The 27,754-nt window shown below is 44.3% G+C and overlaps 1 protein-coding gene across 1 annotated transcript in view; it reads right to left on the reverse strand.

Annotated features, from left to right (window-relative positions):
• LOC119920819 overlaps positions 1–27,754 on the reverse strand; it is a 189,351-nt gene that overhangs the window by 72,962 nt on the left and 88,635 nt on the right. Inside the window, exon 7 of the mRNA XM_038741042.1 lies at positions 7,615–7,727. Within this exon, the coding sequence (XP_038596970.1) occupies positions 7,638–7,727 (90 nt within the window). The 3' untranslated portion in view covers positions 7,615–7,637. The remainder of the gene's footprint in view (positions 1–7,614; positions 7,728–27,754) is intronic.

A 27,754-nucleotide genomic window follows, 5' to 3' on the forward strand; every position in this document is an offset into this window, starting at 1 on the left:
AGGACCCGGGTTCTAATCCCAGCTCTGCCACTTGTCTACTGTGGGACCTTGGGCAAGTCACTTCACTTCTTTGTGCCTCAGTTACCTCATCTATAAAATGGGGATTAAGACTGTGAGCCCCATGGGGGACAGAGACTGTGCCCACCCTAATTTGCTTGTATTTCTACCCCAGCTCTTAGGACAGCACCTGATACACAGTAAGTGCTTAACAAATCCCACTATGTACCTTTTCAAGAATAGATTCCACATTCTTCATCCTCACTTTCCCGAAGAGCTCCCAGCAGACCTCTGATATCTCCCTGTATCATCATGCCCCACACTGCCTATACAGATTTGGTCTCTTCTGCGCCCCCCCCCCCCGCCCCCTCCCCAGAGAATCTTACATGTGGGGAGAGAGAGGGCGGAGGGTGAGCCAGGAAGATATGAAATCATATCACTCGCAATTTTCCACCACAGCCCCTAAACCGTTCACCTGGTAGCTCAAGCTGTTGTGGTGAACTCCCAGAATTCATTCCACTCCCGGCTCTGAGAACACTGCCCTGCAGTGTTGGAACCGTACAATAGCCAAATAACTCTTTTTGACAGAGGGCTTCCTTTGAAGGGTTGCGTCTGGAGGAGGCAGCAGGGGTCAATGTTCTGGCAAAGCAGCTTCAGATGGGAGTACAGACAGGTTCTTTTACAATCTGGGATACCAAGGCTGAGTAGTCAGGGAGGATGGGGGAGAACAGAGGTGTTTCCTGTGTGCAGAGCACTGTACTACGCACTTTGGAGAGTAACATGGTAGGGAGACATGTTCCCTGCCTGTACGGAGCTTACGGTCTAGAAGGGGATACCGACGTTAATATAAATCAATGACCGATACATATCTTAAGTGCTTTGGGGCTCAGAGAGGGGGGAATTCAAGGATGCAAATCCAAGTGCAAAGGTGACACAGAAGGAAGTGGGAGAAGAGGAAATGAGGGCTTAGTTGAAAAGGGCCTCTTGTGGGGTGATGTGCTTTTGATGAGACTTTGAAGGTGGGGAGAGTGATCATCTATCAGATATGAAAAGGGAGGGCGTTCCAGGCCAGAGACAGGATGTGGGCGAGGGCTTGGTGGTGACTATGCTGTCACTTGGAATGCCTCGTACATTCATCCTCTCAAACCCAGACTCCTCAATAACATCGGGCATAACAACTGAATGGTTTTAGGGTGGGGAGCGGGGGAATGCCCAGACAGCCCTCTCCCTCTTTCCCCCTTCTAGATGTTAAGACCTCATTCCATCCTCCTGCTAACAATGAAGGGCAGGAGAAAAAAATTTAATAAAAGCTGATCTTTTCAGGTGAGAAGCCTTTTCATTTTTTTTTCACGGTATGTGTTAAGCACTTACTATGTGCACAGTCCATGTCCCACATGGGGCTCACAGTTGTTCCCCATTTTACAGATGAGGTAACAGGCATAGAAATCAAGTGACTTTCCCAAGGTCACACAGCAGACAAATGGTGGAGGCAGGATTAGAACGCAGGTCCTTCTGACTCCCAGGCCTGTGCTCTATCCATTAGGCCATGCTGCTTCTTGCAGCCAACAAGGTTGTGTTTTTCCTCTTTGGATTGTTTGAAACTATAACAGTTCTGCTGCATTTGTTATCTTTCATTGCTTATTGGTTTCTTTTAGCCATTCCCTCTCTTAAAAGCAAAAGCTCCTTGAAGGCAGGAACTGTATTTTTCAATTGTTTCACTGTAACCTGTATTTTCCCTGGTACCCAATGTTTGTTTTCAGCTCATTCTGACCGGAGCTCCCTACGCAGTTAATGTCGTAATGGTGAGAGGCTTTCTGCATGGTAGGTCATGTGGACTGCCTGTGATGAGAAAGATGAAAGTTGCCATGCAGTTTGGATGGTATTTATTGAGCGCCCATTGGGTGCTAAGTGCTTAGGGAAATGCAATACAAAGTAGTGATGGGTCCCTCCCACAAGGAGCTTCCATCCAGGATACCGGCTCTTTATGATCTGCTGAAGACGTCCTTTAGAGGAACAGGAACTGACAGAAAAAAAAAAAATTTCTACCACAGGTGGCTGGAAGACCGTCAAACAGCCGTAACTTTCTGAATTCCTGGAATTGGAGAAGGTGTGAGTGGGGAAAAAGCCCAGCCATCTGTATCCGGGAGATGTTTGGATCCTCTTTAGCCAGAAGGGTTCACTGTGTGTGTACCTCCTGATTCACAGCCTGGTTGGGGAATTGGGACTCAAGTTAAGAAAGAAAAATCTCAAATGGTTCAAGAGAATATATCTTCCCTCCTCAGATGCCGGCACACTACAATTTTTGGCAGTAACATTCGGGCCAAAGCTAAATAGTTTCTTTGAAGAGGTAACTGGGATTGTGTTTACTGAAAGCTGCTTTCACACACATTCTCCACAGCCAGAGTCTTCAACAATCAAAGATACTCTTCTCTTCCCAGCCATCACTGGTACATGGTCATGAAAGGACAATTTCGCTTCTGATTCTGGGTTTTTGGATTACAAAGCGTTGATTATTTGACATCGCTAAAATAATGAAATAAAAGAAAACTGTCCACAGTAACAGCAAAACAAGGACAGGTTCAGATAGGAGAACTAACTCCTGCCATCAGAAAATCTCCTTCCCACCCAGCATGGAGCAAGAAAGTGCTCTGCGGACAGCAGAACGGGATGGATGTGGATGTGAAACGTGCCAAATCTGAGGAAAAGGGGGAAAAAAATGGGGTTGTTCCACGCTGTTATTGCACTTTCTCATCAGGTGTCTGCAAGGAAATAACCTAGGAGCTTTGTTTGGAAAACACAGAGAGAGCAGCTGCAGGCCTCTCTTCGCCCCATCAACACTGATAATCTCTGCAGCTACAATTTGCACAGTGGTTTGACTCAGGAAATTTAAGTGGCCGGCACTGACCTGTAAGCAAAAAAAGAGTCACTTGCAAAATATCATCAATTCAGGGCCATGTCCAACACCACAGCACTGTTGACTGTGTATTGTGATGCACAGTCCCCCTCATCTCTCAAGCACCCCCCTTTAAACATGCTACTGAAGAGGCCACAGGCTGGATCAGAAGCTTCTGCTGCAGGGAACAGTCTTAGATTGTAAGCCCCAGGACCCTGTTCTAATTTTCACTCGTGTAATCTTGCCCAACACTTGCTACAGTGCTTCACACATAAACACTTAATAAACACTATTACTGCTAAAATATATAACTTTTGAACCAGCAACATCTCTGCCCTGGGAAGGTTAGAGAGGTGGATTCCCTGTCCATGGAAAGAAATAAAGGCAACTTCCAGTTTCAGATTCCACCATGTTTGCTGCCCAGGTCCCTTGCCCAGGCAAAGCAGTGACCAGAGAATTACTCGGATATTTTTTGCCACAATTATCTTCAAGTTTGCCTCCACAATATGTCAGAAAAAAAAAAGTTTGTGCAATGGGGTAAGACACCTCCCATCTCTGTCCTACAATTGCCCCCATCTGTGAAACCAGACTGCAGCCCCCTCTCCGAGGGAGTGGGTGTGTCAAACTGTATCAAAGACCCATTTAGTTCTTTGGAGAAAGAATGAATTGGAAATAAACCAGATTCCAGATACTGCCTTTGACCTGGGTGCAGAATACAGGCACTCCTCAGTGCTCGCCCCCACCTCCTCCCCTTACCCCAAGGGATTCTTATTTCATATAATTAATCTTCCTGTAATGATGCATTGCAGCACTCTGCCTTAATCCAAGTCTGAGGTTGGAAAGAGGTAGGGGAGATGGGGTGGAAACTCTTGTCCAACCAAAGTATTCTTGACGGACTGATTATAGCAGGTTTGTTTTTGACTGGCTTGGAAAATCCCCCTGCTCGATGCAGCACATCTGGACAGAGAAGAGAGCAGTTACAGCTGCTCCCACTCCCACCTGCAAGTGGAGGCCGGTTTCTAAAGGTTTTCACCCACTAGAATAAGGCAGAAGGTACTGCCCCTTAGTGGAAGGACTTGATCCCGCCTAAGCCACAAGGTTACAGTGTGATTTTCTCTTCCCCGCCTTCTTGTCACCTTACTCCCCTGGGCTTGGACAGGAAATGCAAAAATTGGAGGACAGAAAGGGCTACTGCAGATCCCGCTCATAATCTGGAGGGTCATTCTTCAGGTCTTCTAGCCCACCGAGAAGAGAAGCCCACCGTGGTTTGAGTTTTACGTGAACTGATGCTAGGGACAGGGATTAATTAATTAATGATGGCATTTGTTAAGCGCTTACTATGTGCCAACCACTGTTCTAAGCGCTGGGATGAATACAGGGTTAGTCATTCATTCAATCATTCAATCATATTTATTGAGCGCTTACTGTGTGCAGAGCACTGTACTAAGCGCTTGGGAAGTACAAGTTGGCAACATACAGAGACGATCCCTACCCAACAGTGGGCTCACAGTCTAGAACGGGGAGACAGAGAACAAAACAAAACATATTAGCAAAATAAAACAGAATAAATATGCACAAATAAAATAAGTAGAGTAATAAATACATACAAACAATATGGATATAATGCGTATCTCCCTCTTTGTGTCTCTCTCTATATACACACAGGTGAACCCTAGGTCGCAAGCATCCCACAATACGTATAAACCGGGGATCTGTTCTACACCTTTGACTGACATGCCCCAGCATATGTAAGCTCCACTCCCAATGTGGCAGGAAAGCTGGTTCCCCCTCCCTGCTCCCATTTCCCCTCACCACTTTTCCCACGTGGGGCGCACAGTCTTAATCCCCATTTTACAGATGAGGTAACTGAGGCCCAGAGAAGATAAGTGACTTGCCCAAAGTCACACAGCTGACAAGTGGTGGAGCCGGGATTAGAACCCATGACCTCTGACTCCCAAACCCATGTTCTTTCCAGTGGGCCACGCTGCTTCTCTAACTGATGCTGACTGTCCAAGTGGACTGGGACATTGCAAGTCCATATTGATTTGGGGCTTCCTGTGGCCGGGGTCAATGAGTCCACCCTCACTACATAATACTAATAATAATTTTGGTATTTGTAAAGTGCTTACTATGTGCAAAGCACTGTTCTAAGCGCTGGGGAGGACACATGGGGAGTCGGGTCAACTGAGAGACCAACAATTGTGGTTAGACACCAGTGTTGTTCTGTGCCTCTTTCCCAGAGGTGGGGTCAGTTTGGTGACTTCCAATCCCAGCCTCTCCAGATGGCCATAACTGGATCTCCTATATTGCAAACACACACAGGTGTAGCCAAGAGCAGGCCTAGAAGTTTCATGGGATTCCTGTACCTCCTACATTTAGACCGTAGGAACTCAAGAACTGTTAAAGTCATCTCATTTTTTCTATCCCATAACAGGATCTACCCCCGGCTCCCCCTCCCCCCACCCCAGGTCCTCTTTCCTTTAGGTTGTACACACAGATTCCTTGGAAAAATGTATTCCAAATGATTCTTATTCATTAACACTTCACTCTACGGAATGGGGCTATGTAACATTCAAATCCAAGAAGACTTATCAGCTACTCCCCATCACCTCCCTGCAAAATCCTCTCAAAGAGGAAGTCACATCATTGCCAAGAGAAAATGAATTAGGCCCAGTTTATAAGACCTGCAGGTCTGAAACTAGCCAATAGGTTTTTTCGCCATCTCAATATTTTCATGCATTGGATTTGAAAACAATCCACAACATGAATCATATTTGTCTAATCACACAAAACCTCTCTGGAACAGCTCTAATGGCCCAGCCCATAGCAGCGCATAATATATTGTGTTAATTTAGACATTGCACTCTATCTCTCCCCATGACTTGTCTTCTGTGTCAGTACTGTACAGCTGTGTTTCTCTGAAAACACGGACAACGGCAAAGGAGAAAAACACCGTTTATGAGAGCTGTCTAGATGGGTGAGTCACATCATTTCAGTAGCCCTGAGATATACACAGATGACTACTTATGCAAATTTCAGACATCATGTTTGAACAAAAGGTTACACAGTAACATAACCTGAAGCTTTTATTGCTAATGAGGCATTTATTTCCATTTGAATACAGAAGTGTGTATTTCTTTCTTTTTATGGCTTCTCATAATTGTGTCTAATATAAAAATAACATTGGGTCTTTATCTCCGCAAGGCTTAGACAGACACAAATTCCGTGTAGTCTCCAGTTGTTACAACGGGAAAGGTTATTGATTTTTCATGTGTCCCCACGACAGTTTGAAGACTTGTTACATCCCTCGGTGCCCATTTGAAAGGGAACCACCATTATCTTGGTTCACTTTCTTAGTGCTGCCTGTTCTGTAGGCATTTTTTAAATTGGTGATTACAATAATAATGATGAAAGAACACAGAAAAGGAGACTAAAGCCATGTTTGGCTTTTATCATCAATTAGGAGAAAAAGTCTGAGGGGTGGGGTCAGGGACATGGCTAGTCTAATTGCCATTGTTATTCCTTCGATTTATTAGGAGGGTCTCACAATTGATGTTGGGGGGAGTGGACGTCGGGGGTGGATGGTGGAAAAGGGCTCTTCCCCAGGTAGGTCACCTCCTCTCCCACTGAAACCACCTGACTTTGTTATTATTTGGTGTGGGAGGAAATGGAAGAGAGGCTGGGAAGGCAGGAGCAGTAGAGGTTATAGACAAAGAAATAAATTACCTATGCAAACCAGGGCAAAGAATTAGTTAGGCCCTAAGCAGCCAATGCCTTTTTACATGTGAACTCTTTGTAAAGTGATTTCACTTCCCCTATTAACAAGTGTGAAACAACTGGGGAAGAATGTATATAACTCCTATCCAGCATTCAGCCAATGCAGTATAATCAGATGGGAAACCGAGCCTTTTCCCTGCTTCCAAACTGCTTCGCAACATCCCTGTGACTAAAAATGAATCTTCAAAAGCAGAAAGTCAAAGACATCTCTCATTCTCCAAAATAGGTGGTTCTTCCAACTAACCTTCTGAAACAACACCCTCACTCCACCCATACACACACACGGGTTTCACACCTGGCAGACAGAAAGTGTTAAACCACCAGATAGGGATCAACTACTTATAAAGAGATCAACATGCAGTTCTGACCCAAGGGACGTCATTTCCATAGGGCAAGTGAACCACCCAAGGCCCTTTTCGAAACCTTCCACAAGGGACACACTCCTCTAGTGCATACTTCCATCTTGCCCAAACATTCAGTTGGACATGCTGCTCATCCCCAGAACCCAATCAAGCAGAGCAGACTTTTCCTCAAGAAAACCTACAACCCATGAGACCTACAAGAGACATATATCCAAAAGCAAAACCCCAGGAACTCAGCAAATCCAACCCTCCAGTTCTAAAACTCCCCAAGGAGAAAGGCATGGTGGCACATTACCCCATTCTCCCCGCTACTTGTTAAAAGCAAATGCTAGCAATAGCCAAGGCGTGTCCAAAGTTACTGACAGCACAGCCATCAATAAGCTCTTCAGAATCTTCTTCAGTAAACGGATAAAAGCCTAACCACCACAGAAATACAGGAAGTTAAATTCAATACAACTCATCCTGTGGACATTTCTCAAAAAAGAATCACATGAAGGACAATGGGACCCAATTGGCTTTCAAAGCCGGATCAGGAACATCAAAACTTAATTGTCAGTTTTCGTTTAAAAATGAATATGACCTTACCTGATTGGGCTAATGCATGATGGTCATGTGTTATTCTGGGAGCCCAGGGCCAGGTGTCTGTCTGAGGACCTTCTTTTCTGCCTGGGGTTTGTCTGCTTCCAGGAGGCGTGATTCTGCCAGGAAGAGGAATACGTAAGGCATTAGCAGGGAGGAAGAACGGCAGGTCTGCTGGTGGATGGAACTAGATAGCCTAGATCCTTGTCCCCTATGAGACCCCACCCCCAGAGGATTCTTTCCTCTAATACTACCCACTTTGGATACTACATTAAGCCAACTGTGACTCTTGCCTCCCAACCCTGTGGGCACTGCTACCACCCCCTGCAGTCCAAATGGGTCTGAAGAGAGACCCATTGTGGGCACCTTCATTGGTCTCCTCTTCACCTTCTCCAGTGGGTCTCTGCAGCCCGGGGTCTAAGCTGACCCCACGGAGCTCTGCCTCCAGTTTCACTTGACTGCTATCTCTATACCCTTAACCTTCCACCTGGCCCTACCACATGGCCTCCACCCAAAGCTCCCCACTTTAGTGAGCCAAGCTCGCTGTTTATGACCTCCTCTGACGGGCAGCCAGCTGCAACTGCTGCAGAATGCATCTCCCGGCCTCATTAAGGGTATTGACCTCTTGGTCCCCATATCACCTGGCTTTTTCAACCCTGCTTCCTTCCATGGGAAATATACATGGGATTGACTGTATCTTCCACCAGGCATGCAGATTAGCACAAGACCCGATACCCCAAGCCTAAGTAAACTGCAGGCTTAAAAGGAAATTGCATTTATTTTAATTGAATAACTTCTGCCTCTCTTTTCTTTCCTCTTTTATGGGGCATTTGAACTTGGGAGGGAGCTCTGAAGACTGTGTTCACTGAAGGGTGGCCCTTCAGCCCTCCTAGATTGGTGAAACTGGGTGTAATGGAAAGAAGTCAAGCCTGGGAGCCAGAGGACCTGGGTTTGAATCCCAACTCTGCCACTTGTCTTCTGTGACCTTGAATGAGTCACTGAATAATAATAATAAAAATGATAACATTTGTTAAGTGCTATGTGCTAAGCACTGTTCTAAGCGCTAGGGTGATACGAGGTAATCAGGTTGTCTCACATGAGGCTCACAGTTTTAATCCCCATTTTACAGATAAATTTTAAAAATGGTGGTATTTGTTAAGCGCTTACTATGTGCCAAGCACTGTTCTAAGCGCTGGGGTAGATACAAGGTAATCAGGTTGTCCCACATGGGGTTCACAGTCTTAGTCCCCATTTTACAGATGAGGTAACTGAGGCACAGAGAAGTTAAGTGACTTGCCCAAAGTCACACAGCTGACAAGTTAATGCCTCTAGGCCTCAATTTTCTCATCTGTAAAATGGGAATTAAGACTGTGAACCCCACGTGGGACATGAATTGTGTCCAAACTGATTAGTTCATATCTATCCCAGCACTTAGCATACTGCTTAGTAAGCGCTTAACAAGTGCTATTAAAAAAAAACTGGGAACGACTGGAGTGGGTGGCATTATGTCAAGATTAGACATAAGGATGTTGTGCTGAATTCAGTGATTTGAGAATAGACACGATTTTTCTAGTTTTCCTCATGATGACCACTCACAAGAAATTGGCATCTCTCAGCTGATGACCTCAAGTGACAGAATCTAGTAAAGTCTTATAGAAACTATGAGGTCAATTCCTCGGGGCTGTCTTAACTGAGTCCCACAGACTCAGAAGATCACATCTTGGAAGTGATCCTGGCCTAGTCTAGAGTGCAATACAATTTGAGGACAATTATGCAAACAGAATGAACTCACTTTTCCAAAGTGCTTCATAGGGTGAAAGAGAGAAAAATGAGAAATCTATTGTAATTCCCAGTACTTGGACTAGGTGGTTGTTTGCTTCAGCCAGCTTGCACTAAATCTGGTAAAAAGCAGAGTGGCTGAAAGGAAAAAATTTGAAAGAAATCTAAGGGGATGCTATGACTTTCAGCAGGGCTGAGTCTGGACCTGGCAACTCAGACCTCTAGGTCTGTGTAGATGCCAGTGGGGCCCCTCGCCCCCAGGAAAGGTCACTGAGCAGGTGCCACTGCCCATCACATGCCCAGGCCACCTCCCAATTTTCACCCATCCTTCATCCTTGATGCCCAGTCTGTCAGTCAGTCGATCCTATTTACTGTTTGCCATGTGCAGAGCCCTGTACTAAGCACTTGGGAGACTATAATGGAACAATAAACAGACACAAGACTTTGGGCAAGTCACTGAACTTCTCTGTGCCTCAGTTACCTCATCTGTAAAATGGGGACTAAGACTGTGAGCCCCACGTGGGACAAACTGATGACCTTGTATCTATCCCAGCACTTAGAACAGTGCTTGGCACATAGTAAGCACTTAATACCATTATTATTATTATTATCATTATTATTACACATTCCCTGCCCACAAATTGGGTAGGGACCGTCTCTATATGTTGCCAACTTGTACTTCCCAAGCACTTAGTACAGTGCTCTGCACACAGTAAGCGCTCAATAAATACGATTGATTGATTGATTGATTGAATGGCAAGCCCTGGATCTAGGGACTCTATGTAGCTTTATTAGTGGCTTCACAGTACCAACATGGTTTAGCACATGCTTGGAATAAACACAAGCTATGGGATGGGCAGTCCCTTCTACTCCAACAGGGAGTCAGCTGAACCTCAAGTAACCTCGCTCCCATCCTGCCCTTAGTATCACAGGGTCATCTTTCATCTAGGAGAAAGAGATCAGAGCCATAATCATTAACGCTCACCATCTCACCTGAGCACCTTGATATTCCTTCTTTCGGGAATATACGCTGAGAAGCAGCATTCCCTTGTGGTTAGAGCATGGGCATGGGAGTCAGGACCTGGGTTCTAATCTTAGCTCTGCACTGGTCCGCTTTGTGACCTTGGGCAAGTCCCTTCACTTCTCTGTGCCTCAGTTACCTCACCTGTAAAATGGGGATTAAGACTGTGACCCCCATGTGGGACAGGGACTGTGTTCAACCCAATTTGCTTGTACCCACCCCAGTGCTTAGTACAGTGCCCAGCACATAGTAAGAAATTAATACCACAATAATGATTATGGATTGTAAGCCCCTCAAGGGAAAGGGTCCATGGCTAAATCCAATTTGTGCACATTTTCCCAGCACGTAGAATGCTCTGCACCCAGTAAGCACTTAATTAATGGTATTACTACCACTGATTGAAGTCTGCCAAAACACAAAATATTTCTCCAGTGAGCCCTAGCCCCAACTTAAAGTCAACCGTCAGGAGTTTCTGCTTGACACAGAGCAGAATGGGTAGCCATGAGATGTGTTTGGGGAGAGATGTGTTCAGAACAATGTTTTGGAAGAGAAAGTCACCAACAGGGGAACACACAATTAGGATGAATACTTCATTAGAAAACAAAGCTGCTGAACCCCTTCCTGGTAGCCAAGGAAGGAGGACGGGCAGGCCTGGGGTTTGCACTTGCTGAGTGGAGAGAAGGCTCTTGGGAAAACCACCGCATACTAATTTCATCCCAAGTTTTTCTTGGAATTTGGCTGTGAAAGAGCAAGAAATCTGGGCCCCTGTCTCTTTGGGGGGAAAACCAATGGGCCATGGTGAAAATGGAAGAAGGCTCAGCTTGGTACCAGGCTCTCACTGGAATGCAAATAATTCCATGGTTCAGGATAGAGCCCTTTCTGGATTGATGGGATTTTTCAGAGAAGCAGCATGGCCTAATGGAAAGAGCCCAGGCCTGAGAGTCAGAAGCCCTGCGTTCTAATCCCAGCTTGGCCAATTGCTTGCTGTGTAACCTTGGGCAAGTCACTCAACTTCTCTGTGCCTCAGTTTCCTCAACTGTAAAATGGGAATTAAATACCTGTTCTCTCTCTTCCTTAAACTGTGAGCCCCACATGGGACAGAGACTGTAATCAACCTGATTATCTTGTACCTAGCCCAGAGCTTAGCACAGTGTCTGACACATAGTAAGTGCTTAAATATCATTTTGAAAACTACAATTCCGGTTACACTCATCTCCAAACATCTGAAGGCTCCTTTCAGGAAGGGTCAGGAGTAATGAACCTCTTGCTGAGCTCTTCTACCCAATCTGGCTTTAGGTGTGAGCAAAATGAAGTCAGCAATTATCATCAAGAGCATTTACTGACTCCTGGGAACATGAAATGGACGTAGGATATTCCATATCTGCCCTTGTGGAGCTTACAATGTAATGAGAAAGCAAGGTGGACACCATGGAAATTACTTTCCCAAGACTGCAAGATGAGGGTTTCTGGGAAATGGACCTCTCCTCGCCAATGTTTCCTAGATCCCTGTTTACTTATCATCCTCCCCCTTTCCACAGGCTAGGTTTCACTCTTATGGCAAAACTATGCCAACAGGGGAAATGGCCTGAGTTTTAATCCTGGCTCTGCCATTGGGTCACTGGATTCCACTGGAGCAAGTCACAACCCTTCTTTGTACCTCAGCTTCCCCATATGCAAGATGGGGACGGTAGTCCTTACCCATACCTACCTTACAGGGATAAGATCGAGGTCATGAGACAAGGGTGTGTGTAGTGCTCTGAGTTGCTCAGAGGAAAGAGGCTATGTCAACTCACAAGATTTATTATAAGGGAGGGAAAGTATTCTTATTCTCATTTTAGAGAAGAAACTTGGGCCCAAGAAAAAATAATTAGATTATATATGACAGGTCGTCGACTACTTTAAATGAAATAGGGGCTAACGAATCTGCGATGTTATTAAACTGCTAAGATATGTCACTGTATAAGTAGAAAATGAAATCAAGAAATCCAGCATGTCCTGGGGGAAGCTGGAATTGTGCAGTGTCAACCTGGAATCCCATTTCAGACTAAACTGAATATCTACAGAGCAGTAATAATGTTCAACTTTCTTGACGGCAGCCAAAGTTCAGGCCCATCAACCTGCATCCCTTTAGACTTCTGCAGTAGTCTTATCGGCACCACCTGCATGCCCTTTTTAACATCCAGTGACAAGCCAGGATCACCCCAATTGAGGTCGTAGGCACATTCAACCCAGCACTAGCAAAAAAAGATCACTGCCACACAATTTCTCCTGGAAGGTCCTATGAGGAGAAAACATTCACACAAATTTCCAGACCTCCTCACAGGCCAGACTGTTTGATAGAACACCACCTTTATTATTCTGCCATCCTTCATATTCAAAGGTGATGCTACTGACAATGACCATTATCTGTGAGTGCCGGAGAGGAGGGGTGGAGGTTGGGGGTGTGGTGGAGAGATGAAAAGCCCGATTTAAAACCACCATCCTTTCCACCTTTGGTTTGCAGCTGCAAGTTGCTGTTTCCAGAGCATGGCACCATGCGTTGCTCTGCCTCAGAGTCGTGCTCTGCTTGGTGCCCCTGAACGGAGCGAGCCCCCGGCTTTTGGTGGCTGCCTGCCAAGCAAGCCCTTCCACCTCTGCTGTAGCTCAGCGGTGCATAGCTGTGCTACATCATTTAGAGTCGGGCTTCAATGTGTCCTTAAAGAGTTTCTGCTGCCCACTCTGATGGCAGGAGTGGGGGTGGGGGGCTGTTATCTCAACATATGGCTGCTGTTGGGGAATCCCTTTGCCACTTCATCTCTGTGTCTGTCCAGCCCCAATGGAAACGTGCAGCTAAAAGCCTTATACCAATGCTGTGTATTGTCTGTATTCAAGAGCAGTGTTGTCAGGGATCTTGTCATAGTCCTCAGTGCGCTTTCTGGCAAGTGTTTCAAGGCTGTGCTGATGATACCCAGAAGAGCCTTTTAACAGAGAAAAACTGACCTATTTCTTAAATGGGTAAACCAAGGCATGGATTATCCCTGACCGTCCTTTAGGCACTAGCAAAGCTGGGTGGAGGTAATACCACCATCCTTTTGCTCTCAGTATTGTACAATGATTTAATCAATATGGTGCCACTGTTTAGATCTTGAGTGCCCCATTAAGTCTGACTCAGTAATTGAAAGATTTTGTTGGTGATTATAAACCCATGTTTAGCACACTCCCTGGGCAAGAGATTCTGATTATAGAGAAACAAGACATGGTAGAGTGCTTCAGTTTCTGAAAGTGAACACAATTAACATAGTGAACAAATTCAAGAGCTAGGATTTTCCACTCAATAATGAGCTGAGGGAAAATTTTACTGTGCAATCAGCATGGCTTTTATATTTACACCTTTTCAGGAGTCAATTTCCTATAGTAATAAGTTGGTTTGAAAGCACATTAAGAATAGCATGAGATGGTCAGTCATTTATCTTAGGAATGTCTCGAATATCCCAACTAACCCTCCCTTACTGTGAAGTTCACCCCATTTTGTCGCTTCTCTCACCACCTGTAAAGCCACTGGCAAAATCTCACCACTGCTATCTTTCAGAGCTTAGAAGTCTAGCAAGTATAATGGGATGTCTTCTCTTGGAATACATGAGTATATAGGATTTACTGAGTGGAATACAGTAGAAAAGTTCGTTTCTGGCCAGAATCTGCTTTAAACTCCCTAACTACAGGGGTGTGACTCTACTAGATAACAAGAAAAGCACGCCTGGCCTCTAAGTCCTTGGTGGATAAGGTGTAGGCTTTGGAATTCAGGGTGATTCGTTGTTCACTACATCCCACCACACCAGGATGAAGAGGCACGTAATGAAGCTTGAAAGTGGTACATTTATGTCTGGCTGCCTTCCAAAACTAGACTCTCCCCCGACCTCCGTCCTCATTGAACTGTCTTTCCAGCTGCAAGACTACAGAAGAGTGGGTGAGTAGTAAGGAGTGGTAGTACAAGTAGTCGTAGCAGCATTAATTGAGTCTCCATTTAATGCAGGGCACTCTCCTAGGCGCTTGAGAAGTACAGAATGACAAAGCGAAGCATTCCCAGCCCACAAGACGGTTACACTCTAACAACGGAAACAAACCAAAAAATATTTATAGGCAAGGATGGAGGGATTCTGGGAAAATGAAAAAGCAGAAACTCCTCTACTTTCAGGACCAATTGCTGTGGGCCCAGACCTGGCAATATCCTTCTCTTTTGGAATGAGGGTCAGTTGGGTAAAATAAGATCAGCTTGTTAGGATGATGAGAAACAGCGGGGCCTAGTGGAAAGAGCACAGGTGTAGGAGTCAGAGGACCTGGGTTCTAATCCCAGCTCTGCCATGTACCTGCTGGGTGACCTTGGTCAAGTCACTTCACTTCTCTGTGCCTCAGTTCCTTTACCTGCAAAAAGGGAGATTCTATACCTACTCCCCCTCCTACTTGGACTATGAGCCCTATAGGACTATGTAGGATTTGATTACCTTATATCTACCCCAGTTCTTCTCACTGTGTTTAGCACATAGCAGGCACTTACATACCACAATTGTTATTACCAGAGAGGAGTTTGGTATCTCCTGGTTCCTCTTTGGATAAATTTGCACTTTATGAGACCTGGGGCTGTACCTATAGGTCCTAGGACTAGGCCCAGCGAAGATAAGTCCTATTCCAGTCCACGCTTACAACTTGGACCATCTCATTGCCAAGCCCCTCCCCTACTCCCACACTCTCGGAAGCCAGTCAGTCACCTCGGGCATTCAGTCTTACACAGATCCAACAAAAACCTGGGAACACCAGAAAGGACACGGAAAAGATGGCAGAGACTGCATTTAACGTCTAGCTCAGGATCGGATTCATTTCAATCCCAGGTGGGCAGTACGTGTCACTACTCTATAAGAAGGAGAGATGGGTGAGGTGTGTACCCTCTCCCTCAGAGAGATGTCGTTAAGAAAAAGAATCCCTCAGTTCAGTGCATTTTTAGAGATGTGAGATGCATTCTTCTAGGTCATCGTGCACAGTCTATGTGGGTGTTTCATTAGTAATTTCTTTCTTCATCAGAAAGCCCTCTGAAGGGAGCGCCTGCCTATATATTAATTAGCTTGGACTAGAAAGTAGTAGTCTTCTGGGATCCAAGTTTAAATATACCTTGAGATGGTTTTGCTGAAAGCTTTTCCTCTCTTTTCCAAATTACTATTAGGAATCACTTGTGTTTTCTCAAGGTTTCGCTTTTAATCATTTTCTCTTCAGTCAGGCGCCCGCCCAATATCCTTTACCAAGGTAGCTCGATTAACGCAGGTCTAGAAAGGGCACTTGCTGCAGGCGCCTTCCTGGAGAGGAACAGTGGTAATTATGCAGTTAAATTAGAGCAGGGACAGAGAGTAGTGGAGCAAAGGGAGAACAGCTCTGGAGACACTTCCTCTTGGACCTGGGAGAGCCTTCCCATCATCCCATACTGCCATGTTCTGTAAGGGGATCCTCCTTTCTTCAGCTGCAGAAAACACATCCACCTGGGGCTGGGTGTTGGTGATATTTTGATGCATGTTTTTGGGGTTTTGTTTTTTTTTTTTTTTAACACAAACCCATCCGCATGTGACTCCACTCCTCCTACACATACATACATACACACAAACACACACACAATATTTCTGGGAGACTTTTTATTATTAGTCCATCCAACCCAGAATTTTATCTCCAATACTGGCAACTGGATGCCTGGAGGGACTGTGTGATGGGTGCCCTCCTAAAAGAGATGCACTAAACTCCTAATAGCTAGCAAACCATAAAAACCCACCTCATGTTGTACTCATACCTTACTTTACAAACCACACACACTCACTCTCTCTCTCCCTCTCTCTCTCTCTCTCACACACACACACACACACACACACACACACACACACTCTCGAGGGCTTTCTGTTTCCAGACCCCTTTGGCACTCTTGATTAGAAATGCTATTTCACTAAAGTTTGCTTTATGCATAGGACATGAATTTGTATGGTTTCACATAATCCACTTTGATTTCTACCCCTCGAATATTTTTTCCCTGCCAAAATGGACTAAATTAATTTTATGAATCTGTCCTAATTACTCCATAGTTAAAGTCAGTTTAGCACACTTACCTGATGAAGTGGCAGTGGCTCCACTCTCATCAATAGAACTGACATGTATTTTGGCCTAAGATAACTAGAAGGAGATCACCAGGTGATTTCCCTACTCTTCAGTAGAACTCTGGAACTTCCTTGAGTAACTGGCTCCCTGGTCAATCTATCAATTAATAGTATCCACTAAGTACTGTGTGCAGAACTCTGTTTTAAGCATTAGGGAGTGTACAATTGAAGTAAAAGACTTAACCCTGTCCTCACAGAAGAGCTAACAGACCACAGATGCGGTGGGGAAGAACGGCATGGCATGACACAAATTACTAATAAGAAGACAGAATGGAAAGATAGGTGAATAAATAGATGCTTGAATAGAATTTCTAAGAGGATACATAGGCAAGTGCAGAGGGTGGCTCCAAATGTATAAATGTGCATAAGGTGTATAAGTATATAAGGTGGAAGTTGGGAGGATATGACCTGGGAAGAAGAAAATTAAATCAGGGAACACCTCTTGGAGGAGGTGGCATTTCTGGAGGGCTTTATGGGAAGAGTTGGGGCCTGGAAGATTTGAATGGGAAGGAATTGTAAACAGCAGGAAGGACAAGAGCAGGAGATTTAAGGTGATAAGAGTCAAGAATAAAACACAGGGAGAAGTGGAGCACGGAAGGAACGGAGAGTGCACACTTTGGGTGTAGTGGAAGAAGAGCTGTTAAGTGAAATGGTGAATTCTGATGAAGAGGGAATTCTCGCCTCAAAATCAAGAGTGAGATATTATAAAGTTTTAGTTAAGTCTACAGTTGGATAACCTAAACTAATCAAGTTTGTCTTAACACTGCTACGTATCCAACAGGTAGAAGGCATGTTAAGCATCAATTGGGTCATTAGTCAGTTGCATCATCCGCAAATGAGAGACTTCCACAGAAATACTTGTGCAGACATTTTCAAATGTCAATCCGAAAAATAAAAGCTAAAATGCCCAAACACTCGTGTCAACTAGATTTTTTCCCAAATTCTACAACCATTACCCCTAAATCCTATACTTTAAAACCCCCAAATCAGCACCTTATATTATGCCCAAGTGTTAAAAAATATTTTATGGTCAGTCCTCCTATATCTCACTTCACCAACCTTTTCACATAAGAACTTCTACCCCAGAAAGCTACATGACAGCAGCTTACCAAATGCATCAGAAGCCAACCCGCCAAAACACCTAAGAGCCATTTCAATCTGTATTTCCCCCAACAGCTTTCTGTTTTCAAACCACAGAGATGATGGGAAAAATTAACAAGACAGTGCCTATGTTATAATTGTTATTTGATACTAGAGGTATATTCACACTATTTCAGGATGCCATGGGCCTGTTCATTTAAGTGGTTTCCCGACTTTGATAGATTGACTAATCCTTCAAGCTGGCAAATGTAGAAAAACAGTGATGCTAACCAGAGTAACTATAGTAACTCTGCCGTCCCTCCACGGCCTGCAGCGTCTCTGAACAATCATCCATATAAAGAAACATCAAGGGGCTATTGGAAGAGCATCTGGCCTCTGAAGCTAGTAAACTTGAACAGCTTGTAAGAGGGGGAAAAAAAGAATAAACTTCCCAAAGCCCTGGCAGATCATATACACAAGGATTTTAAGTTTATCATCCAGTTGCTTTTAACTGAGCTGGGTATGTAAGGCAAGGGGCCCTATCAAGATCGATCATGACTGACTGGAGTGAGAATACAGGTAAAAGAACTGAAAATGGTCATGCCTGATTATGTCCGAATTACCTCAGATCTGTGATTCATATTTCCTCCTGGATAACGAGGAAACCCAAAGGGGCCAATCTTTCATACAATGCTGCAAGACCAAGCTTTTCTTTCTGGTATTTCCTGCTCAGTTGGAAGCAGCACAGAGCAAATGTCTCAAGAGAAATGTTGGTTCTTGGGTAATGCCCAGGCCAACTGTATAGCCTTTCGGTCAGCACTGAGCTCGAGGAAAGTCCACACTCGATGGCCCGTACCGCTCTGAGCCAAGCTTCCCTATGCTTCAGGGCTCAGCCCTCACTCACACACCCCTTCCTAAGCATGTGGTACAGCAGCTTGGCAGTTTCTTCTAAATTTAGAAACAATGTTCAACCTTAGTCCATTCAATGCCACACTCAGCCAAATAGGTTGCAAGATGGTGGAGTCGGCTGAAAATTATGATTATTATCAGCATCAGAATACCTTGGATTTTTAAATCAATGGTACCTGGGAGAGAAGCAGTGTGGCTTAGTGGCAAGAGCACAGGCTTGGGAGTCAGAGGTCATGGGTTCTAATTCTGGCTCAACACGTGTCAGTTGTGTGACTTTGGGCAAGTCACAACTTCTCTGTGCCTCAGTTATCTCATCTGTAAAATGGGGATTAAAACTGTGAGCCCCACATTAAACAACCTGATTACCTTGTATCTACCCCAGCCCATAGAACAGTGCTTGGCACATAGTAAGCTCTTAATACCATCATCATTATTATTATTATGACATAGAGTTAGGAAGACACATTCTCTGCCTACAACAGTTTGAGTGGAACCAATTTTTCCCCCAAAGACTTTCATATCATTTACCTCATTTTTACCTTATGAATCCCAAATAGGTGGAGCGATGCAGGCATTGATATCTCCATTTTACAGATGAAGAAACGAAGGCCCAGAGAAGTTAGGTACCTCATATGAAGAGGGCTGGTGGTTGAATGAGGACTAGAACACAAGCCTCCTGATTCCCAGCCCCGTGCTCATTCCACTAGTTCAGATAAGTGTGGGCTCAGGGCCCTGAAGAACAGGTGATGCAGCTCACCTGAAAAATGGACCTGAAAATGGTCTAAGGTTTGGCTAAGCTTTAATAATTGTGGCATCTGTTAAACATTGACTCTGTGCCAAGCACTCTACTAAATAATCTGGTCAGGCACAGTCCCTGTTCTGCATGGGGTTTGCAGTCTAAGAGGTACTGAATCCCCATTTTACAGATGAGGAAATAAACACAGAAAAGTTGGTCCCCACAACAGGCAAATGGCAGAGCCTGAATTAGAACTCAGAGTTTCTGACTCCCAGTCCTATGCTCTTTCCACCAGACCATGCTGCTTTGTGAAAACCTAGGCCCTTGCCAAATCATTTTTCATTTTCTTCTATAAAGAGATTAAAAACATAACACAGGACCACGTCCCACATCGTTTTATTGGCTCTACTTGCCACAAAGTGCCTCTAGTCATGTGATGTTTTGCCTGAACAATGGTGACACACAGGCCTTCTGAACCACTAGACAATTTCCCTGACCCCTAGAAATCTAAGTAAGGCTGTGAGGTTGAACACCGCTTTTTTTCAAGTGCTCTCGCATCAACTATCTCATTCTGTCCTTCAAAAAGGTAGGAAGAGGCAGGTCTAAGCATTCTGTTTTTACAAAAGAGGAAATGAAGCAAGACAGAAGTAGCCTGGCCTAGTGGAAAGAGCCCAAGCCTGAGAGTCAGAGGACCTGGCTTTTAACCCTGGCTCAATCACTTCCCTGCTGTGTGGCCTTGGACAACTCACAACTTTTCTATGCCTCAAATTCCTCATTTGAAAAATGGAGAGAAGATACTTGTTCACCCTCTCCCTGTGTCTGACCTGACAACTAGATTCATTCATTCAGTCAGTCGTATTTATTGAGTGCTTACTGTGTGCAGAGCACTGTACTAAGCACTTGGGTTCCCCAGTGCTTACTGCAGTACTTAAATATAATAATTATATAAGGTTATGAAGAGCAGGAGAATGGCAGAACCAGCATTAGAACTGCGGCCAATGAACTCTCCCAGATCAGTGCCCTGTCCACTAGCCCACCAGGTCTACTTAGCAAGGTTGAAGATGAAACCATTCCTGAGATGGACAATGACATAAAGCACTTTAAGGAAGCCCTGAGACTCTTGTTAGAAGCAGCATTAAGCTGTCAATTCCACCCAATTAAGTATTTCATGACTTAGGGTGAACAGAAACTAGAAGAGAAAAAGAACATAGGAAAAAGACCCTTATGATAAACTGGAAAGTGTCCAGGAATACTGAAAGTAAAAATTAAACCCTTAAGAAGCATTCCTATCACAGTTTAGTATTGACAATAAATAGCTGGAAAAGGAATTTTCTCTTTTAATTACTATGTAAAGGGATTTGGTAGGGGGAATTACTCTAGTTTAACAAATCTCAGGATCATCTAAATTGGAAAATCTTGGAATTAAGCTTAGCCTGTGTGAAGACTGAAATGCTTTGTAGTGACTAAACACCCCAGCATTTATAGGAGTTATAGGACTTCGATAATACCTAAAAGAGGCTAACCCATATTCAGGGTGCTCCAGGTTCTGAAACAATCAATCGTATATCTTCAGTGTTTTGTTGTGTGCAGAGCACTGTACTAAGAGCTAGGGAGGGTACAAAATAACAGAATTGGTAGACATGTTCCCTGCCCAGAAAGAGTGTAAAATCCAGTGGGGAGACAGACATTCATATACATAAATTATGGCTATGTATGTAAGTGATGTGGGGCTGAAAATGGGGGTGAATAAAGGGTACAAATCCAAGTGCAAGGGTGATGCAGAAGAGTGAGAGAAGAAATGAAGGCTTAGTCGGGAAAGTCCTCTTGGAGGAGATGTGCTTTTAATAAAGCTTTGAAGGTGGGGAGAGTGAATTGTCCGTCACAAGTGGATCAGGAGAGGGTTCCAGGACAGAGGCAGGACACGGATGAGGGGTCAGAGGCAAGATAGATGAGGTCAAGGTACAGTGAGTAAGTTAACGTTAGAGGAGCAAAGTGTGACGGCTGGATTGTAGTAGGAAATCGGAGAGGAAAGGTAGGAGGGGACAAGGTGATTTGAGTGCTTTGAAGTCTGGTAAGGAGTTTCTATTTGATGCAAAGGTGGATGGACAACCGCTGGAGGTTCTTGAGGAGTGGGAAAACATAGACTGAATCTGGCCCCAGTGGGCTTTTGGGAATAAACTTCACTCTGCAGTGACCAAGGGGAAGGATGTAACATCTAACATTAACATTAACATTAGAGAACATTAGAGAAGCAGTGTAGCTCAGTGGAAAGAGCACGGGCTTTGGAGTCAGAGGTTATGGGTTCAAATCCCAGCTCTGCCAATTGTCAGCTGTGTGACTTTGGGCAAGTCACTTAACTTCTCTGTGCCTCAGTTACCTCACCCATAAAATGGGGATTAAGACTGTGAGGAGCCCCACATGGGACAACCTGATCACACTGTAACCTCCCCAGTGCTTAGAACAGTGCTTTGTACATAGTAGGAACTTAATAAATGCCATTATCATTATTATTATCATTATTATCTAATCTCATCTATTCCCAGAGCATCCTCCTTCTCCTCACAAACTTTGCCCTCCGACCCCCATACACTTTATTCCCTCAATTCCAGATGGTACTGTGAATAAGATCAGACCCTCATTGGGTCAACCCAGATCTGACTAGAATCGAAATCCATTTATTACTTCACCACTGGCTCCACCTCTCCCCTCGTCTCTCCTAAGGGCAGAATCTATCACCGATCAGTTCTTTATAAAATCTCCTTGCCTGGGACCCCAGCTCATCCCCACCTTTCTGTAATAATAATAATAATAATAATGGTGGCATTTGTTAAGCGCTTACTATGTGCAAAGCACTGTTCTAAGTGCTGGGGGGGGGGGGGAGATACAAGGTGACAGTAAGCTCCTCATGGGCAAGAATCGTGTCTACCAAATCCACTGTACTGTAATTTTCCAAGCTCTTTGTACAGTGCTTTTCATACAGTAGATGCTCAAAAAACACCACTGATGGATTTCTGACTTTAAAACTGTATTGCCATGTTTGCTGTTGCCTCTCACCACAGTGTTTCTCCAGACAGTAGTGATTCCAAGGTGTCCCACATTCAGGTCACCATCCACAGGCTTGTTGATTTACATTTTTTCATATGTAATTCCCATTTTGTGTCTTTATCCCCAATCTTGCAACTCTCTAGTCACATTCTGTTTTAAGACTCGGTCCCCAGGATTAAATCCTAGTTTACTATCAACATCATCATCACCAACACCATTTTATGACTGCACACTGTGTAGAGCACAGACATATAAAACAGTTTCTTGGCTGGTTAATCAGGGAGTAGGTCCTGAGAGACATTATTTGGAAAAGGAGCGTGGGGTAGTCGATTCATTCAATCGTATTTATTGAGCGCTTACTGTGTGCAGAGCACTGTAGTCGATGAGTAGTAGTAACATTTATCAAGCGTCCTCTTGTGGCAGGGCCATATATGAGGAACTTGGGGTGTCCAGAAAATAAAGTGCACATTCCTGGTTTACAAGGAGCTTACATTCTAAACATCATGGACCTAGGAGTTGGAGGAGCTGGGTACTAGCCCCACCGCTGCTTCCTATGTGACTCTAGGCAAATTACTTAACACTTCTCCACTTCTGTTCCTCATCTGCAAAATGGGGATAAATGAGAGCTGCCCTTCCCTACCTCACAAGGGATGCTGTGAGGACAAAGGGGACCTAACTAATGTGGAAGCCATATAAAACCAAGGTATTACTCTTAGAAGGGCTTTGAAAATGGGAAGGATTGTGGCTTGGGCAAAGCTGAGGTGGGAGGACGTGAGAGATTGTGAGATTGTGGTGAGGGGCAGGGACAATGGCAAAATTCATTTACATTCTGTTGATTCATTGATAAAGATGTTTAATAACTCAGACCCTCCAGCAAACCCAGGGCATCCTGCCAGGCTCCTCTCTGCAAAAAGGATCTGGCGCCTTTTATTAGTCGTTTCCATTACTTTCGACTTTCCAGTGTGAGACTCAGTTTTCAATCCACATGGCTGTTTTCTTCTTCTGGCCAATTGGAACTCATTTTGCAAGTAAAATTTCATGGGACATTTTTATCAAGTGCTTTACTAACGTCCAAATAGATAACATCTGCTGTGTTCCCCTTAGCCATTCATTTTGTATTTCCATTTAGAAAAAAAACAACAAAACACACAAGCTATTAAGGTTGTCTGGCACAATTTCTTCTTAACAAATGCATGCTGCTCTTTGTCCTGGACTTCATTATTCTCTGGTTTGGTTGTAATTAGTTCTGAGAAGTACAGACGTTCCTTCTGAATATTTGCCCTCTATCAACAATGTTTTTTAAAAACTAAACATTGTTGCTGAGCTATCAGGGCCTACATTTCTGAAGGGTGAGAAGCCACTGCAGCTGCTTCCGATCATGGCTTACCCTTCCCAACAGCTCCCACCCAACCTTCCAAGTGCCACCGCCAATCTCCCCAGATCAAACTGGGTTTCGGGGTTTCTTGGGGGGATGCAAATACAGCTTTCTTTCCACTTTGCTGTCAGGCTCCCTGTTTTATCTGCACCTCAGCCTCTCCCCTACCCCGGTCTCAGCCATGATCCCTTGGGCTGGTCTACTAAACAAGGGACAGCTCACAGAATGTGGGTGAGGGTTGAGAGGTTCTCCTGGATCAGGCTGGAACTGGAAATCGGGGTGGTAAGTAGCAACTAAGGGGGATACCATGATCCATAGAAACAAGAGGCGGGTAGGCACTACGGGGAAGAGATGGGGAAATACATGCAGAAGAATCCTCTGGGCTTGCTGGAAACATGCCACCCCACCAACAAAATCCTAAATTCCTGAATCTACACAGTCTATTCCACTTAGCGATTTCAATTGTTTTAAAAATAAACTAGCTTAAATTGTTACTTTCAGTTAGCATTGTCATTAGATGAGAGCCTAGCAGTCCCAAAGCATTCATATTAGGAGGGGTGGAGGCTCTGAGGACAGATTCTGTGGCTGAGCCAGTGTCACAACACAATTCTCACAACTAATAGTTCCAAAAAACACCCTACTAACTGTGACGGGCCAGAGAAGTGTTGGCTTTCATATTTAGGAAAACGTGGTTTGTTTGAGGGAGTTTGTTACTGTGCATTCGCTCTGGTCACTATAACCTCAGGGGCCCACTCCATGGAGGCGGTGACCCCCACAGCCATGTGAGCGGGACTTCTAGACTCTTCCATCCCTGGTCTCTGACATAACCTGACAGGGTGGCTCTCCGGCTTGTTAGCTCTCTGAAGCCTGTCCCTTCCCCATCCCTGCCCCCTTCATGCTTTCTTGCTCACAATGAAAAATTGGCACTTCTGCTTCTGGATGAAAATTCAGCAGGGCACCAGGAGAACCTTCACCATCCCTGATGCACTTTCTAGATCTGGATCATCAAATATAAAAATGATCTAATATTTATGGTGTTTGTTAAGTGCTTACCAGGTGCCAGGCACTGTACTAGGCAATGGGGTAGATACAAGATAATCTGGTTGCACACAGTCCCTGTCCCACATAGGGCATAATCCCCATTTTACAAATGAGAGAACAGAGGCTCAGAAAAGTTAAGTCACACAGCAGACATGTGGCAGAGCTGGTATTAGAACCCAGTCCTGATTTCCAGGCCTGTGCTCTATCCCCTAAACCACATTGCTTATCTATTCATTCACTATATTTTTTAATAGTATTTGTGAAGCGCTATGTGCCAGACACTGTACTAAATGTGGGTGGTAGATATGAGCTAATCATATTGGGCACAGACCATTTCCCAGATGGGCCCACAGTCTTCATCTCCATTTTACAGATGAGGTAAACTCCTCATCCTCTACAGATGAGGTAGATTGTAAGCTCCTTGTGGACAGGAAGTACTGAACTCTCCCAAAAGTGAAGTGAGTGCTCTGCACACAGTAAACACTAAGTAAATACCAGTGAATGATTAGTTCTTCCCTGAAAACTGAGAAACTGTATATTCTTTCAAACCCATCAACGTTTTCATCTGCAGTCTTTGAGCAAAAATTGGGAATGATGATTTTTCCACCAGCGACACCTGACCAAAGATGCTCTAGTGGTATAGCAAAAAAAACCCCAGAAATTTAAGAATGGCCATCCTGCATCTTCTTTTCAAAGAAGCATGCTGCCATTACTAAGAAAAAAAAAACTTCCAGAAATCAATGAGAAGCAATTGGAACAGATATAAACAAAATCAAAGAGCCAGTCAACCAAGCTCTAATAAGCCACCCAGTCCGCCACTGTACAGCAAAATGGAGCAGCCACCATAGTTCCTCAATAGGAGGTAAAGACCGGCCAACGTGTCCCGATCAAGCAACCTGCTATTAGACCGAGGGTATTAGAATGTTGATGGTACTGAGTTTAACACCTTGACTATCCCTATGGGATAGAAAGCTAAAATTAAACAACACACAAACTATCTTTGTTAGTGACTGAGTCTCTAAGAAAGCCCCAAATGAAGGAAAAGCACAGACCTTAATAAAATTCAATGCTGTATTTCCTCTTGTCTATTCCATTTCACAGAGTGAAGAATAAGCTGTTCTGGCAGAAATAGAGACATCTGCGGAAATGCGCCAATTTTTCCCCTTCAAAAACTAACCCTGCACCAAACTTTACTCTGGATTTAATTTTTTTTTTAATCCCACTGAACAGCTTTTGTTGGCTTTTGGTTCCTTTACTTCACTGGCAATAAATCCACGAGCCACCTGCTGTTTCATACTATGAATGGCCCTGTTTAGCCTATTCTATATGCTTCCATGCTTGAGGATACACCAATGGACTTGGAAACTGGTCACTTTCTTTTCATAGTATTTGTTAAGCACTTACTATGCACCAGGCACTGTTCTAAGTACTGGGGTAGATACAAGCTAATCAGGCTGAATACGGTCCACATCTCAAATGGGGCTCACAGTCTTAATCTCCATTTTATGTGTGAATAACTAAGGCACAGAGAAGTTAAGTGACTTGCCCAGGGTCACAGAGCACACAAGTGGCAGAAACAGGTCTAGAACCCAGGTCCTTCCGACTCCCATGTCTTGGCTCTATCTGGTAGGTCACCCTGCTGCCTAAAACTTGGAAACAGAATACACAAGAAACTCTTCCAACTCAACACGGATTTGTGATTGTGATTGGACTTATGTTTATATAACAGCATGCAGAGAATCAGGGACTTGCATGCACAGTCAACACAGCACTATTAACAGAGTCTATCTGAAAATTATCTACCAGCCAACCTCTGGAAAATCCTACACCAGTCAACGATTTATACCACCAACACAGAACTTCATGAAGCCACCAAATCCCACCCCTTAGACAGTACCTTGATCAACGATGCACAGATAGACAGAGTAGTTGAAAATTGAATCAAGAAAGTCAGCATGTCCTTTGGGAAATTGACAAATTACAATAGTGTCTAGCTTTCTATGAGGCTGGGAGACCAGATCCAATCCCAAAAAGCACATCTAGCTTCTTAGGCAGTCCCATCAGGTTAACCTAGCAGCCAGACTACAGCAAATACTAGTGCAGTATTTCCTACTATTAAGCCTTGTAATGCAGTCGGTTGACTGGCATAAAGACCACATTCATCTCTGGGTGGGATGCGTGAAAAAAATGGATGATGGCAGGATATTCAAAATCTTGGATGCAAAGGCATCATACTGTCCGATAGAAAACTGGGTGACTGGCCACCTTTACCAGAAGAAATTTAAATGAAATGGAGTGTGCAAATTTAAAATGACATGACTGTAATTAATGTTCTAAATATGGGGCTTTTTATTTCTATCATCCTTCTCATACCCCTCAGGGAGCAGTGTGGCTGGGGGAAGGGCACGAGTCTGTTCTAATTCTGATTCTTTCACTTGCCTGCTTTGTGATCTTGGGCCGGCTTTTTATTTCTCTCTCTTTTTTTAATGGCATTTGTTAAGTGCTTACCATGTGCCAGAAACTGCAGTAAGTGCTGCGGTACATACAAGTTAATCAGTTTTGACATAGTCCCTGTCCCACATGGGGCTCACACTCAATCCCCATTTTACAGATGAAGTAACTGAGGCATGGAGAAGTGAAGTAACTTGCCCGAGGTCACACAGCAAACAAGGGGAGGAAATCAGGATTAGAACCCAGGTACTTCTGACACCTAGGCCCATGCTCTATCCACTAGGCAATGCTGTCTCCATTCTACAGTTTCCTCATCTGTTAGAAACAGATGAGATCTGTTACCCTTAAGTTGGAAGCTCTATGTGAGAAGCTCTATGTAAACTCTATGTCTCACATATGCAAGATATATCTGAGACAGGGACTGTGCCTGACCTAATTATCTTCTGTATAACCCGATTTGCTTGTATCCACCCCAGCGCTTACTACAGTGCCTGGCACATAGTAAGCATTTAACGAATACCACAATTATATTTATTATCTCCCCCAGT

This window comes from Tachyglossus aculeatus (assembly GCF_015852505.1).
Source record: "Tachyglossus aculeatus isolate mTacAcu1 chromosome 12 unlocalized genomic scaffold, mTacAcu1.pri SUPER_6_unloc_1, whole genome shotgun sequence".
Classification (NCBI taxonomy): domain Eukaryota; kingdom Metazoa; phylum Chordata; class Mammalia; order Monotremata; family Tachyglossidae; genus Tachyglossus; species Tachyglossus aculeatus.